Raw genomic sequence first — 17483 nt, 5'->3', positions numbered from 1 at the left:
ACTCATGAAGCAGCTTGTCCTTTAAGCTATAATGGAGATTACTGGGTTAGATTCATAATGGCATAGATGTATATATATATATATATATATATATTTGCAAGCTGACCAAAACGCATGTTTATTAGACCGTCTACATTGAGAACTGGCCCATTTATATGTCAACACCTAGCTTTTATACCCAAGAAATATCTGTTTAAATACTGAAAATAAAGAATGGAAGCATGCAGTGACTGTACAATCACTTTTCTCCCCCATATAATATGTATTATATTGAAGTGTATTCTAAATGTAAAGTCGCCATTCATTTTGAAGAGTGTTGTGCAAACTGTGCTATATAATGTATAATATTAATAATGATGAAAGGTAAATGGGTCTGTACATGGTCAGTTTATATCAGAAAAACGGAATTTTTGTAAAATCTTACCTGTAAAATTCCTTTCTCTGAGTCCTCCGACAGTCGCCGCCTCTTCATATTCGTCACATATGGGGTATTAGACTTTGCTCCGAAGGAGTAGCTAGGCAACAGAATATGTTAACAATAAAGCTTTAACATATCCCACCCTCAAGGGGTGGTCCCCTCAGTCAATACCCTCCTACTTCCTGCAACCATATCTCAGTTTTAGTGGAATAGCAGTAGAGTATACATTCAAACCCCAAAAGAGGGGCGGGGGCGGCGACTGTCGGAGGACTCAGAGAAAGGAATTTTACAGGTAAGATTTTACAAAAATTCCGTTTTCTCTTACGTCCTCCGACAGTCGCCGCCTCTTCATATTCGTCACATATGGGGACGTCCCAAAGCAGTGCAAACATGAGGGGTGGGAAACGCATCCGCGCCGAAAGGCAACGCAGTCTCCACATCAAAGAAAGGAACCTTACCAAAGGAAGGAAACCAGCTGGGCAACAGCAAAAATAAGTGCTCAACAGGAGCAACAACCCAGGAAAAGACAAAAAAACCAGGGAATACAAAGATATCCCAACAGCCAGGAGTCCCCAACAAGGGACCCTATGGAACAGCCGCACTAAGAACCTTGCGGCCAAAGTAAGCATCCGCCGATGCCTGAACATCTACTTTGTAGAATTTTGTGAAAGTGTGCACGGTCGACCAAGTCGCCGCCTTACACACCTGGGCTACAGAAGCCCCATGACGGCAGGCCCAAGACGTACTCAGTGATCTAGTAGAGTGCGCCTTCACAGGCACAGGGGGAACCTTCCCCTGCAAGGCATAGGCCTGTTCAATGGTCTGCCTGATCCATTTGGCGATGGTAGAGGCCGAAGCCGCCATGCCCTTCCGAGGACCCTCTGGAAGAACAAACAAGGAGTCCGTCTTACGAAAAGACTCAGTCGATTTAAGGTAAACCCTAATCGCCCGAACAACATCCAGAGAGTGCAATCTCACCTCCGTTGGATGTTTAGGCTTCGTGCACAACGAAGGCAAAACAATATCCTCGTTAAGATGGAATTCCGAAACTTGTTTCGGCAGAAAAGAAGGATTAGGTCGCAAGACCACCTTATCCAAATGAACAACCAGGTACGGAGACTTGCAGGACAAAGCCGCCAGTTCCGACACTCTGCGAGCCGAAGTGATCGCCACCAAAAAGGCGACCTTTTTGGACAACAGAGACAACGAGATCTCCCTGATCTGTTCAAAAGGAGCACGTTGTAACACAGAAAGAACTAGATTCAAGTCCCAGGGGGGCAAAGGATCCCTCCTAGGAGGAACCAGATGCCGCACACCCTGAATAAAAGTGCCAACCAAGGAGTTGGAAGCCACGGGACGTTGAAACAGAACGGCCAGCGCAGACACCTGACCCTTTATCGTGGCCAGCGCCAAACGCTGATCGACACCCGTCTGAAGGAAAGACAGCACACGGGAAACCGAGTACGTGCGGGGTGAAAACCCCCTGGACTCACACCAGGCAAAATAGGCCTTCCAAGTACGGTAATAAACCTTTACCGAGGAAGACTTCCTCGCGTTAATCAAGGTATGAACGACCTCTGGAGAGAGACCCTTCTCCTTCAGGACCTCGGTCTCAACAGCCAGGCCGTCAAAGCCAGCGACTGTAAAGCAGGATGGTAAATCGGTCCTTGAGACAGTAGATCGTCTCGAAGAGGCAGACGCCAGGGGGCGTCGACCGCCAGATTCACGAGGTCTGCGTACCAGGACCGGCGAGGCCAGTCCGGTGCCACAAGAATCACCGTGCTGCGTTCCGAGTGTAACCTGCGAAGGAACCTGGACAGCAACTGAATCGGTGGAAAAGCGTACATCAGCCTGTACTGATGCCACGGGGCCACTAACGCGTCCGACGCGTCTGCCCGAGGGTCGCGCGTCCTTGCCACGAACCTCTTCACCTTGTAGTTGAGGCGAGACGCGAACAGGTCCACATCTGGAAGACCCCACTTCGCGCACAACATCTGGAAGACAGCCGGATGGAGAGACCATTCCCCCTGATCCAGGGTCTGGCGACTCAGATAGTCCGCCTGCCAGTTCTCCACTCCCGGAATGTGAACCGCCGTTATCGCCGGGACATGAGTCTCGGCCCAAGACAGAATGTCGGCCACTTCTCGAGCCGCTCGGGCACTCCCGGTGCCCCCTTGGTGGTTGATGTAGGCCACCGCCGTGGCATTGTCCGTCTGCACCCGAACCGGGCAGCCCTGCAGCCGGTCCGTCCAGCGATGAAGACAGAGCCTTATCGCACGTAATTCCAGAATGTTGATCGGGAGGGAAGACTCCCCCTCCGACCAGGTCCCCTGGGCGGACAGAACTCCCAGAACACCACCCCAGCCCGACAGGCTGGCATCCGTGGTGATTATCGTCCACGAGATCGGACGAAACGACTTGCCCCCGGACACCAACGGGGACTGGAGCCACCACAGAAGGTTTTCCCTGGTGCGATGACTCAACGAGATCTGAAGATCCAGAGATTGAGGTCGCCCGTCCCACTTGGACAGGATCTCCGCCTGGAGACCCCGCGCGTGAAACTGAGCGAAAGGAATCGCCTCGAAGGCCGAGACCATCAATCCCAGACATCTCATACACGTCCACAGAGACGAGTGTGGAACGTCCCTGAGGAACCTGACTTCCTCCTGAAGAGTCCTGAGTTTGTCTTCCGGCAGGAAGACCTTCGCCTGCACCGAGTCCAGTATCATTCCCAGATAGGGAAGACGAACCGACGGACTCAGTGTCGACTTTGGAACATTTATCGTCCAACCGAACTCCTGCAGAGTTTGCATTGTGACAGACAGGTCCTTCTCCAGACCCTGACCGGTCGCAGACCGAATCAGAATGTCGTCCAGATACCCCAGGACAGAAATGCCCTGGGCCCTCAATAATGCCAGAACTGGTGCAAGCACCTTGGTGAAGACCCGCGGAGCCGAGGCGAGCCCAAAGGGCAACGCCACGAACTGGTAGTGATCCTCCGCAATGGCAAATCGAAGGTATCTCTGATGCCCCTCGAATATGGGGATGTGAAGGTACGCATCCTTCAAATCGATGGAGGCCATGAATTCCCCCGGAACCAGGGCAGCCACCACCGAGCGCAGGGACTCCATGCGGAACTTGCGAACCCGCACAGAGCGGTTCAGAGCTTTCAAGTCCAGAATCGGACGAACCTTGCCCTCCTTCCTGGGCACGGTGAACAGATTGGAATAAAACCCCCGAAATCTGTCCCGATGAGGCACCGGAACCACCACACCCTGAGCCCTCAGGTCCCGCACCGCCAGGTGCAGATCCCGCAGGCGCTCTGGAGACAGTTGTAGATTTGAGGGAAAAAATCTGCTCTCCGGCCGAGAGAGAAACTCGATCTTGTAACCAGATCGAACGATTTCCAGAACCCATCTGTCCCGCACACGGGCCAACCAGGGCTGAAGAAAACCGAGCAAGCGTCCCCCCACCCCAAAACTGGGTGAGGGCGCCCCTTCAGGCCGAACTGTTATGGGCCGCAGGTCCGGATTGACCGGACTTCTGTTTCCCAGACCAGGGCTTCTTCTGAGAGCCTTGGCCTTTGAACGGTTTGCCCTTGTAGTGCGGCCGAAAGGCACGAAAGGACCCCTGAGGGGGCCGAAAACTCGCATGCTTCTTCCCAGAAGCCCCCTTAGCCTTGGGGAAATGGGGCAAGAGAGTGCTCTTACCCCCGGTAATCCCCTTAATCAACACATCCAGGGACTCCCCAAAAAGGCGAGATCCATCATAAGGCAGATTGGCTAAGGTTTTACGTGAAGATTGGTCCACCGACCAACATTTCAACCAAACCAGGCGGCGAGACAACACCGCCACGCTGTGCACACGTGCGGCCAACGGAATCAGGTCCAAGTCCGCATCACACAGATACATGACACCCTGGTGGATTTGATCCACCATATCCAGGGTCGCCGCCGAGGCCGAATCGGCCACTAGGACGCGCCTAAGCATCTGCGTCCAACTTGCGATCGCCTGGGCCGCCATGAGAGAAGCAAACAGAGCCTTAAGCATAGAACCCGTAACAGAATAAGTATGACGGGCAAGAGACTCCAGTCTCCTATCCGTGGCATCACGGAAAACAGGGGATCCCTCTGCAGGGATCGCAGTGGCTTTGTTCAAAACCGCAATTGCATGATCCACTGGTGGAGGCACACACCACCGTTCATCAGTGGCAGGCGAGAAAGGATAACGCAGCTTAAATTTACTTGGAACCGCAAAAGGCTTGCGCAGATCGCGCCATTGGTCCTTAACAGCGCGCTGAAAATCAGCATTGCAGGGAAAAACCTGCGGCGTCCTGCGTTTTCTCTGCGTCCCATACGCCGCCAAGGCAGCTGGGGGACACACCTCGTCCTGCAAACGCAGCGTCTGCTTAATGGAAGCAATCAACTCATCCATGATTGCAAGCTCTTCAGGCGAGCCAGGGGGAGAATTATCAACCCCCACAACTTCAGCCTCTACCTCAGACCCCACTAGATCAAGAGAGGAGCGGGACCCCGATAGGGGGGTCCCTGCCAGAACAGCCCCATCACCTTCACCCTCAGAATCAGAGGACAGAGCAACTCTGGGCCGTTTAGTAGATTGAGCAGCCACTAGCATTTGCACCTGGGCAGCAAGGCCAGCCACAATAGTGGCTAAATGCCCCCCTGGGGGGGAAACAGCGGTCCCCTGGCTTTCCACCAATACTGTGGGAAACTTGCCCTCCTGAGAATCCATTGCCCCTGTATGCCAGACAACCAAGGGTTAACTGCCCCCTTTCAGCAAGCGCGGCAAGCGCAGCCCACCGCACCACACTCAGGCACAACGAGACCCCCACAGGGAATATACAGACTGAATACAGGCAATGGAACACAGGAATAGAAGGATAAAACCTGAGGAGACTCCGCTGCTGCTGCTGCCTCGATCGGTGCTTCCAGGAAAGAGGAAGTGATGCTGCCAGGGCGCTCTATGTAAGCCTATGGAGGCTACAAGAAAATGGCCGCCGTGCATGTAAACCATGCGGCCGGAGCGGGCGCCGGTAAAATGGCGTCGTTTGGCGCCGAAATCGCCGCTCCACAGTGCATAAAAACACACACAATTTCATCCCATTATATGGATACATGTTAGATCGCCGCAGCGATCGCTGTATATGCCCCAACATGCCATTAAAAACATGCCCCACAGCACACAGCTCCTCACACAGCCCAGTCTGACACACTCAGTGTCATACAGCTCCCCCCCCCCCTTGCAGCCCACAGCATGCAGCCGAGAGATAGGGAGACAAGCAGTGTGATTCAAAGGCAGGTTACACAGTCCCAGACTGAGACCCCCCCCCAGACAGACAGGTCCCCACATAGATACACTTACCTCACATGGCGTGGGGAACCCGCACAGGCGAACAAGCCACTGCACATGAGGCAGGGAGAGTCGCAATTCAAGACGCACACAATGGCGGTTAAGAAACCGCACAGCGTCCGGTGAGGTAGCCACCTCACCAATCATCCCTGCACCGAACAGGGATGGGTCGTTCACTGTGCCAGGAGCGTTACCTGGCTGAACGCTCGATGGCAGACTGGGAAGCCACTGACCCACGACCTGCGACCAGGGGGATCAGCCCGAGACCCAGTCCGCATGATCCTCTTCGTCCGAAGAACTAACTAATGCTGACAAAAATAACAGCTAAGTAAAGGTAGAGAGAAAACTCAAACAAAATATTAAAAAGAAGAAAGAGTCTGGGACAAAAAGTCCCAGCACAGAGAGAGCCAGCCACTCCTGACAAGCTAGACATTAAAACTGAGATATGGTTGCAGGAAGTAGGAGGGTATTGACTGAGGGGACCACCCCTTGAGGGTGGGATATGTTAAAGCTTTATTGTTAACATATTCTGTTGCCTAGCTACTCCTTCGGAGCAAATTCTAATACCCCATATGTGACGAATATGAAGAGGCGGCGACTGTCGGAGGACGTAAGAGAAAAGTTGTTTCAATAAGACAAGGCTGTTTCCAAAGAGGGAAAGAAACATGCATTATTCGTTTATGTGACTTGAATCAAAGCATAAAATCAAATAAACTCTACTATGTCAAGTAAATATGCTTATTATATTTATGCACACATTGTTTTATGAGATTGGGATACACACCTTCTTCAGAGTTCCCTTCATCCTGGTTTGCTTCATCTATACAAGCCTCTGAAGACTGCTGTTCCAAGCTCTTCCTGAGCTGCTGGAGGAAGACCTCCATAGAGAGAGAAAAATGTAACTCTTTGTTATTCAGCCAGTGCACTACGAATGGTCCACTTTTTTCTTCTGTCTCACTGAGGCTCATTGATGAAATTGATGGGAGAAGAGGAATGTCTGAAGGGAAACACAGGAAACATTTATGCCAACTAATGAGAACATGAAGAAATAAAAAAAGAAGAAAAAAAATTATATATATTGTAAGGGATCAGAGGGGTGAACCAGCCAGCTCAGAGACATTCCAGTAAAATTAAAATGTGCTTTTATTCAGCTTTAAGGCAAACAAACAGAAAAAAAAACGACAGGCTCGTCTTGAAACAGTTCCACACAGGAGTATAGTACAGGTTCTGCAGTAAACAGTCTTATAGGCAAACTTCACAGCTCTAGCCAGAGCTACAGTCTTTCACAGAGGTTTTATCTCACCCAGCAAGTCACAATCCACAAGTGGAGCCTTCCACACAGTATGCTGATGTCTGTCTCTCTTTCTCAGCAAACAGCTCCGCTGACACTTTCAGACCAGATGATTATTGAGCAGATCTGAAAGGAAAGTACCTGCCCTCCTCAATAACCCTGTCCCAGGCTGACCCTCTACAATCATATCATAATATATATATATATATATATATATATATATATATATATATATATATATATATATACACATATATATATATATACACATATACACATACACACATACACACATATACACAGCTATAAAATCTGTGCACTTTTCATGATGCCAAATGTAACTTTTCCACCTCCTTGTTGGGTATTCACACTGCTATTCTGCCAGGCAATCCTCCCCCTCTCACAGCTGTGTGCTCCAGCAAGATGCAGTGAATTCTCTGCTCTCACCCAATTTCTTTAGTCACCGGCATATCTCCTGGCCTGGGGACCACTGCCTTACTGCTCCCCGGACTCTTCCCGCTCTCTCCTGGGCTGAACAGCACAGGTAAAAATAAATATTGATGCCGCTCTCTTCATAGGCTTCCAAGCCACCACTCTCCCTCCCGGTCCTGCCACCCGTTTCATTTTTCTGAGGTGGTTCTGCCCCACTAAACTGGCGGTTCTCTCCACTTTCCTCTGCCATTATTTTAGAGGCTAGGGAACTTTACATACAAAACCCTCATCTCTGCCCCCTAGAATTGCTGATACATCTCTTGGAAAAGAGGGCCCTGCACTGTTTACTCCTGTACACTGCCCTACCAATTATTGTACACTCCCCTGATCACCTCCCATCCTTTGCCCTGCTGACCCCCCTGTACACTGCCCCACAAACTTATAGCCTATGTACACTACCACACAAATTGCTATCCTTGACCTATGCCCAACTGATCCCCTGTACACTGCGCTGCTGACCTCCCATCCTCTGCCCCCTGACATTTTTAACTGCACCCCCAATTCATACATGCTAGATCTGGCCCTGGCGTACAACCCCATGTTTACTAGGCAGCTGCTCAGCACTGGACCCAGAAGACAGTGGCGATCACTGCAGTAGGAAAGACTATTACAGGAATTATCTGCTTCTAAGCAGCGCCATAGGTATGGCATATGCATAGTTACAGTGGTCAAAGCTCGACCTATGTAACTATGCAAACAAATTCATACCTAGAACACAGATTTAGGTACACATACCTCTTCTAGAAAAACATAGATAATAATTGCCCCAGAGTTTGCAACCATAAAACATGAAGAGGCCACAGGTTTCCTATAGCTCTTGTCTAGCATAGTTCGAGTTAAATTTTTCCTCACCTGTAGCGGGGTTGATGCTAGCTGCAATGTGAAAGTGACAAAGTGCATTGCCATGAAAGGGGGTGTTCCGATGTACATCATGAGCATCATGTTGATGAGGTGGATATCCTGTGTGTGCCACCAAGCATAAAGATCTCTTCCTGCCCCTTCGAAAATGCCTCAAGTTCAACTGTTCGAAAAAGAAAAAATATGGCTGACTAATACTTTAGGCAAAAAAGGAGAAGAAGATTTTAAAAAATAAGGAAAAGGCATAGCCATGTTTTGTTTTGATTACAGAAATTAGATTTAAGCTGTGCTACAGTATTAGGATTCTTTAAACCTGAGCCCCAGCTACGCGCACTAAAATATTTGCATTATTTGAACAAGCACTAAAAGCACTCTAAAAGAAGCCCTTTATAACCTCTGTAGCTATAGGTATTGAGAAATTCATTTTTACAAAAGAGACACTCAGATCTGAGCGGTTTTGCTAATAATTCCTACTGCAGCAGAATCTTTGAAGCCTGCCAGCCCTCTAATATAACGACAGGGCAGGGGTTTCTAAGCTGTTAAAAACCAACTGAAATCTGATAGATCGAAAGGTTAGAGAGAGCTTGTTTGTAATGTTCTTTTTCTGCTTGTTATGTATGTGCACATATTGAATTCACATTCAATAAAGTCGGTTGTTGGATGACGTCACTCCAGGCTCTGGAACGATTCTGACTTTATAGTTTGGATCCACCCAGATGTCTAGCTCAGCAGCTGGCTCAGCCTCTCAGTGAGCCGCTGGAAGACTGAGCCAGCTGCTCCTGCCACAGTCCAGCACTCCAGTGAGCTCTGGAGGGGCAGAGCAGAAAGCCTGTGACTGAGTCACCAACTCTCTGCTCACTGAAGACCGAGAACTGAGAGATCAGAGGTCTTTAATCGCTTAGTTCTCGGTGTAGAGCCAGCGGGGCATAGCTGCAGCATGGGATCAAAGCTGCATCCACCTGGGTGAGTGTCGCCCCACCCCCCCCCCAACTCCATGCTTCTCTGTCAATAAAAAAAACCCCAGCTGCTGTATCAAGAAATATCCCCTGATTTTTAGAGTACAACATTTAAAAAAAAGCAGTGAGAATTAAACATCTGTAAACATTATAATGTATACCCACTCTTTAAACAAAAGTGCTATAATCATGTTACATAGTCACCCCCACATTGAGAACAGTCATTAACACACAGCAAAGTGCCGATGGAGCTGTGTTTTTACACACCACATAAACTGTAATGTTAGTGCTTGGATAGCACTGCCGAATGTGAGTGGATTGGTTTTATCTGCTTTTAATGTATTTTAATAAACAGAATTATGCAAGGTTTTCCTCTTACCCTCTCTTGATTTCATGTTGCAAGGTTTTCCGCTTACCCTCTCTTGATTTCATGTATAATCCATATGGGTAAATGATGGCTTTTGAGATCTAGATATTCACAAGCAAGTATGATCCATAAATCTTTAAGATGAACTCTGGGCAAAATCTTTATCTTCCCATGCAGTGGGGACATGCCCGCATTGTACGGGTTAACTGCTCGTTTTGTCCAGGGACACGAGGAATAGCTATACTTACCCGATCCTTGGATCCTCAAGAAAACAGCGCTCCCCATGTCCAGTGTTGGACTGCTCCTGCCGTCCTCACGTCCAAAACCGATCTATGGGTGTGAGGACGTAAGGAACAGTCCATGCACAAGACTGCTAGCGTGCACAGGGGCAAGAGCAACAGGGACTGGTTTTATGCACAGAGGATTGGCGGATTAGGTAAGTATATCTCTGCTCTCCTCTCGCCTAGACAAAACAAAAACGAGCAGTTAACCCATGCAGTGCAGGCATAGTCCCACCACATGGGGGGGGGGGGGGATGTTTTGCCGGAGTTCTTCTTTAACCACTTAAGCCCCGGAAGATTTTACCCCCTTCCTGACCAGGGCCTATTTTGCGATTTGGCACTGCATTGCTTTAAGGGACAATTGCGCGGTCGTGCGACGCTGGACCTAAACAAATTTCACGTCCTTTTTTTCCCACAAACAGAGCTTTTATTTGGTGGTATTTGATCACCTGTGCAATTTTTTGATCATGCGCTATAAACAAAAAAAGAGCATAGATTTTGCAAAAATAACAATATTTTTCACATTTTTTTTATATGAAATTCCCCCAAAAAAAAGTAAAAATCAAAATTTTTTTAACATTTTAGGCCAATTTGTTTTATGCTACCTATGTTTGGTAAAAAAAAAAAAAAAAATCGCAAAAAGCTTATTTTGATCGGTTTGCACAAAAGTAATTGCATTTACTAACTAAGGGAAAGATTTTTGTCATTTTTGTTGTTTTTTTTTTTTTTAAACGAGTAATGGCGGCGATCTGCGATTTTTTTTTGCGGGACTGCGACATTGGGGCGGACAGATCGGACCCTTGACTGACATATTTGGGGTTACCAGTGACATTACTACAGTAATCAGTGCTATACATATGCACTGTTACTGTAAAAATGACATTGGGAGGGAAGGGGTTAACTTTATTGGATAGGGAGGGGTTAAGTGTGTCCCTAGGGGCGTGTTTCTAACTGTGATTGGATGTGGTTACTTGTGTAAGAACAGAGATCAACGGTCCTACATAGCAGAACCGTGTGATCTCCAGTCTTACACAGGGGAGAATGACAGGCGGCTGTGTTTACATTTACAACGGACGATCGCGAGTGCCCGGCCGACATCGGGTCAGCCGGGCACACGTGCGGGGGGGTCCGTGAGCCTCACAGGCTAGCGACGTAGACCTACGCCGCTTTGCCTGTGAGGGGCTGACTGCCGACGTAGATCTACGTTAGGCAGTCAGCAAGTGGTTAAGGTTCTTGGCGAGTCAACTTAAAATTGGGGAATGATTCAGACAAAATTGATTAAGTGTCGGTTCACACTGGTGCGATGCAGGGACCCAGCAAATACACTTTGCATTGTGTGATTCTGTATGCACAGATCCTCCCCCTCCTGCAAGTTCACGCTGGACAAGTCCAAATAAGCACAGTAAGTTTAGTTTGGCTGCACATGCAGTTTGGTCTCTATTGCTGGATAGAACACTTCCTGGTTTCAGCTGAGCTAGTCCGCTCACATCGTATTAAAAACAAACATTTGGGTGTGTATACAGATCCTAAATAAAAAGCCCAGCCCCTCCCTCCTCCTCCTCCTCCTCCATGCCCAGTAACTAAAAAAGATCACAGTGGGTGAGATGTAACATCTTGACAGGTTACATGTGATCAGCACAGGGCCAATCAGCACTGTCCAGATATGTTCGATAGAAAATTAAGGGTCTTGAAGCCCGATAGGACAATTGTTGGAGAAATGAAAACTCCTCCTGCAAACTACCTGCACTCACCGATACAGGTCCCAAGATTGCTCTAATTGAAATATACAGCTGATAAGGAAAAGTTATTTATCAGTTTATATTTACTAAAATAATTGCATTTCCATGTTCTGTGTATTGTGGGAGACCAGATATAGATTTTTAAAAGGGGACTGGTTCTCTTTAATGAGACATGCATGTCCCCTCTGGGCTCCATTCAATGTTTTGCAATGCAGATCACATAGAAAAACATTCCTTCTGGGCTAAGCTGGCTGGGGACACTAAGAGGCTGACCCAATAATTACGTCATAGATATCACTTTCCAGGTCACAGCAAGAAGGGTCATCTTCTTCCCCAGCCCCCACCATGTCGGTCACGGGCCCGCAGATGGACAAGCGAAGCCTGGAAAACATGGCCGGGGGCCCTGGTACTGGGAAATGTGTGCAGCCACACAAATGCTTTCACCTGACAGGCAAAAGTCTGCCTGTCAGTTTCACACACAAGCTCGGTGGCTGCAGCCACTGGATTGTGTGTGAAACCCCCCAATGTAGGGTCTGTATGCCGTATGGACATGACAATGAAAGGGTAAAAAGTTAGTGCACATCATAATGCGAACTAATAATTAATTAGCACTAAATTCTTTGTATTAATTTTGTAGGATGTCGTTTAAAGCAGTTGTAAAGGATACATTTTTGTTTTAATAAAATAATTAACAGGTTATACTGTATGTACCTGCTCTGTGCAATAGTATTACAAAGAAATACCCAAAATGGCCTCTTCTGAGGTCCCCCGTCGGTGCTCCCAGCTCCTCTTCTGTGTGCGCCCCAAAACAAACTGCTTGCTATAGGTGCACACCTGCAGGCTCACTCCCTACCTGGGCTGTGTGTGTCCTTAGACACACAGCATGGCTCGTGCCACTTCTCTGCTCCCTCCTCACAGGAGGTAAATGACAGCAGCAGAAGCCAATGGCTCCTGCTGCCGCCTCTGTGTCCTGTGAGGAGAGGAACAGAGACCAGTGCTGCTGCGGACAGGTATAGCACTGGATCAAGATAGGACTTCGGTAATATTTAGAGAGGTGAGGGGACGATACAACTACTGGGACATTTTTAACCTTAATGCAGGGAATGCACTAGGGTGAAAAAGGTCTTACTTTAAGCACAGTCTGTTTTCTTCCATTAACCACTTTACCGCTGAGTACCGTAGTACTACTGCGGCAAACTGGCTCTTGTAGGTCTGACAATGTAGACCTACGTCGCCAGACTCCTCCCCCTGTAGGCGGCGCGCTCCCGCTGTTTTCATTCACAGCGGGAGTCGGGCCAGGGGAGAAGCGGCGGCGATCGCCGCTGCTCTGCCCCGATCGTCGGGGAATCCAGTTTGGAGATCCGCCCGCCTGTGTAAACAGAGCGGGCGGATCTCCTAAGTGACAGGGAGTGACAGATCGGAGTGTTCAGCATAGCTGAACATCCGATCTGTCCCTGGCTCACTCAGTCACCTCCCCCCCCACACATTAGTAAGCACCAGGCATACATTAACCCCTCCCTCTCCAATAAAATTAACCCCTTCCCTGCCAGTGTAATTTTTACAGTAACAGTGCATATTTATAGCACGGATTACTGCAGTAATGTCACTGGTACCCCCAAAAGTGTAAAAAATGTCAGTCAAGGGTCCGATCTGTCCGCCGCACTGTCGCAGTCCCGCAAAAAAAAAAAAAAAAAATCGCAGATCGCCGCCATTACTCGTTAAAAAAAAAACACCAAAAATGACATAAATCTTTCCCTTAGTTAGTAAACGCAATAACTTTTGCGCAAACCAATCAAAATACGCTTATTGCGATTTTTTTTACCAAACATGGGTAGCAGAAAACAAATTGGCCAAAAATTTAAAAAAAAAATGGTTTTTACATCTTTTTTGGGGGGAATTTCATATAAAAAAAATGTTAAAAATATTGTTATTTTTTCAAAATAAACGCTTTTTTTTGTTTATAGCGCAAAAAGTAAAAATCGCACAGGTGATCAAACACCACCAAAAAAAAGCTCTGTTTGTGGGGAAAAAAGGACGTAAATTTCGTTTGGGTACGGCGTCGCATGATCGCGTTAAAGTCGCACAGCGCCGAATCGCAAAAAGTGGCCCAGACGTAAGACAGCAAAATGCTCTAGTGGTAAAGTGGTTGTAACCCTAAAAAAATGTAAAAGATGCTTCTGTCCTTTTAAAAAGGTATGAGATATAGCGCAGTGCTTTTGCCATATCATTTGTCCCTTACCATGTTGTACAGTACCTGGTTGATCCAGCCTGTTCCTGTGTTCCCCTGTGTGTACTGACCAGGCTTATCATGGCTGCTGATCCCTGGTAGCGTGGTCAGATTACGTGTCTCCATCATCCTGCTGTGTATTCTGTGTCTCTGCATATCCCCCTCTCCTCCCCTTCTCTCCCTGTCATTTCCGCAGTCTGTGTGCGAAAGTCAATCCCCTCTCCTTTTGCCTTGATTACGTATTCTGCTACAGCTGCTTCTCCCCTTTAGTGAAGTGATTTTAAAGTAACATCTGTTATATATATTTATCCTCTCTGTTTCAGGAACACATTAAAGTACATTGTGTATATTTTTTTCAATCCTAAACTGTACTCCTTAGATCGAGAAGAAGAGCAGAGGGAGGGCATGTGTCCACACAGCAGGCAAAGAAGGTATTTTGCTTATTAATGGGGAAAAAAAAAAACACACACACACACACAGTATTTAATATGTTCCTAAAAATGAGAGGATAAAAGAATATAATAGCTATGACCTTACAACTACTTTAATGGTCAGTGCTGAATTTGTTTGCATCAGAATTACTTTCCCCATATGTATCAATGAAAATGCAAAGGCGTCTTGAAGAAGGTTATTGCAACTTAGTGGAAAGTCAACTTTAGCTAGGATGCATCTGGAACTCATTGCAGAAGAGACATGCAATGTTATTTCTGCAACAATGTACACACAAATCTAAAAGCAGAACCAAAAAATATTGCTGTCAAACTATGGGAAGTATTTTGGTAAGACTAGCTGAGTAACAACATAAATTAATTTGCAGGTAAACCAATTCACATACATGTAGGCCACACACATATTTAGCCATTCCTTCTGGGTTCAGCTCTTCGCAAGAAAATGATCAATGTACAATAACCCATAAGCAGCATCAGATTTTTTACTGGTCTGACTACAGTAGCCAGTCTTGACTGCTATGGGTTTCTGCACATTGCACACTTTCAATGCTCTTTCTACAAGGGATAGAAGAAACAGCTGATCTTTAAAACATATATAAGAGTTACATGTGCAGTTACAGTTTGTGGTACTTTTCTGTTTCAAAACAAAAAAATGAGTGCCCACAATAATACACTCAGTCACTTGAATACTTAAAATAAGAAATTCCTTAGAGCTCATACCTCTATTGCACTCTGTACTCGCTCTTTATTTGAAGGGTTTCTTTTGAAGTTATTTAAGCTATCTGCCTCAACCTTTTGATTGAACCCATCTCCACATAACAGGCTATCGTTGGGCAGTAGTGTTTCTGCCCACAAACGGCAAATGTTGTCCTTGCAGCATGTCAGAAGAACGTTACACATAGATCCTCTGTAAAAAAAATAAAATAAAAAATAAACACAAAAGAAAAAACAAACAAAAAAAAGTAACCAAACATTGCAGTACAAATCAAGTATATTTAGGCTGCATTCACACTTGAGCGTAGCATTTTACCGCGTTTTTTACCGCGATTTTTACAGCGATTTTCAGGCGTTTTTGGAGGCAGGCATTGACATCTATCAAAAACGCTGGTAATCAGCCCAAAAAGAAGCTCATGTACTTTTTTCAGCTACAGGCGTTTTGCAAAACGCTCAGATGTGAACAGGGGCCATTTAAATGAATGGGGTTTTACTTGTTGGGCATTTTGGAAAGTTTTTTTTTAGCGTTTTTGGAGCTGAAAAACACTCAAAAACGCCCAGGTGTGAATGGAGCCTTAGGGATCTTTACCTTTATTTTGTTATACTATTGCCTGACCATTTAGGGACTCATTTATTTATTTTGTTATTTTACTTGTGTTCTATCACAGTCAGAACAAAAGTAGTAGCGTGCTGTAAGGCCAATTCAATTATTTTTGAACCCCGATGCTAACAAAACATTCAGAAACTGTCATAACAAAAGTGCTACCAGAGTTATATGAAAAACAAAAAAAAAAAAAAAAGTAAAAACCTTGATCATTGACAGTGGATCATTTATTAGCTATCAGTCTCAGTTCGGCCTCCACTGATCCTGTCTGTACCGGGTCACAGAACTGTAAAAAACATTTCTAAAAGAAGAAGAGGGAATATACTTGCCTTTCTGCCAGTACTTTTGTCAAAAGACCACCTCTTCACCGCTTTCCAGCTGCTAGCAAGCTTTTGACCTGTCGTACTGGTTTTCCATGCCAAACTCTATGGCTCCTCCCAGCTCCTTATGCATCCTTGTAGTGATGTACAAGTCGTAGGTGAGAAAACACAGTATAGGGAGTGGGTATTCCATACACCCAGAAGTTGGGTCAGGGAAAAGTGAAGAGGCAGCCTTTCCTCTAACAAGCCATCTGAAAGGCAAGTATACAGTATTCTCTCCTCTTATACAGGTATTCTTTTACATTCAAACTAATCTATGTGCTGTAAGTGATTCAGACAATGAGCTGCCATTTTTGTTTTTTACAGAAAAGGAAAACAAGTAAATAGATGGAAATGCAGATACTTAATTACAGCCACTTCTGAGTGGTTGTCTCAAAATCTGTCACAGTTGCTCAACAACATCCATGCATAGGGTGAGTTGTTAAAGTTTGAAGTGTTGAGTATGGACTACAAGATGACACACTATATTACCAAAAGTATTGGAACGCTTGCCTTTACACCTATATGTGCTTCAATAGTGTCCCAGTCTTAGTCCATAGGGTTCAATATTGAGTTGGCCAACCTTTTGCAGCTATAATTGCTTCAACTCTTCTGGAAAGGCTGTCCACAAGGTTTAGGAGTGTGTCTATGGGAATGTTTGACCATTTTTACAGAAGTGCATTTGTGAGGTTAGGCACTGATGTTGAACGAGAAGGCCTGGCATGCAGTCTCCACTCTAATTTATCCCAAAGGTGTTCCTTTGGGTTTAGGTCAGGACCTGTGCAGGCCAGTTAAGATCCAACCCCCCAAACTTGCTCATCCATGTCTTTATGGACCTTGCTTTTGAACTGGTCTAAATCATTTGGTGGAGGGGGGAAATATGGTGTGGGGTTGCTCTTTAGGGATCTGGCTTTGCCCCCTAGTTCCAGTGAAGAAAACTCTTAAGGCGTCAGTATAGCAAGACATTTTGGAACATTTCATCTTTGTGGCAACAGTTTGGGGATGGTCCCTTCCTGTTCCAACATGACTGCGCACCAGTGTATAAAGCAAGGTCCATAAAGACATGGGCGAGTGAGTTTGGGGTGGAGGAACTTGACTTGCCTGCCCTCAACTAACCTCAACTCGATAGAACACCGTTAGGGGGAATTAGAGCGCAGACTGGGAGCCAGGTCTTCTCTCCAACATCAGTGCCTGACCTCATAAATGCGTTTCTGGAAGAAAGATCAAAACATTCCCGTAGACACACCCCTAAACCTTGGGGACAACCTTCGCAAAAGAGTTGAAGCTGTTATTGCTGCAAAGGGTGGGCCAACTCAATATTGAACCCTACAGACTAAGACTGGGATGCTATTAACGTT

The 17483-nt window shown here is 46.5% G+C and overlaps 1 protein-coding gene across 4 annotated transcripts in view; it reads right to left on the bottom strand.

Annotated features, from left to right (window-relative positions):
• DMXL1 (Dmx like 1) overlaps positions 1 to 17483 on the bottom strand; it is a 328770-nt gene that overhangs the window by 214688 nt on the left and 96599 nt on the right. For all 4 annotated transcript variants that reach the window (XM_082251711.1, XM_082251708.1, XM_082251710.1 and 1 more), the window contains exons 8-10: positions 15169 to 15355; positions 8424 to 8592; positions 6573 to 6785 (exon numbers count right to left, since the gene is read on the bottom strand). In XM_082251711.1, coding sequence (XP_082107837.1) covers positions 6573 to 6785; positions 8424 to 8592; positions 15169 to 15355 — 569 coding nt within the window. The remainder of the gene's footprint in view (positions 1 to 6572; positions 6786 to 8423; positions 8593 to 15168; positions 15356 to 17483) is intronic.

Source organism: Pelophylax lessonae (assembly GCF_965119305.1).
Source record: "Pelophylax lessonae genome assembly, chromosome: 1".
NCBI lineage: Eukaryota > Metazoa > Chordata > Amphibia > Anura > Ranidae > Pelophylax > Pelophylax lessonae.
This window is presented reverse-complemented; position numbering and strand designations above follow the sequence as displayed.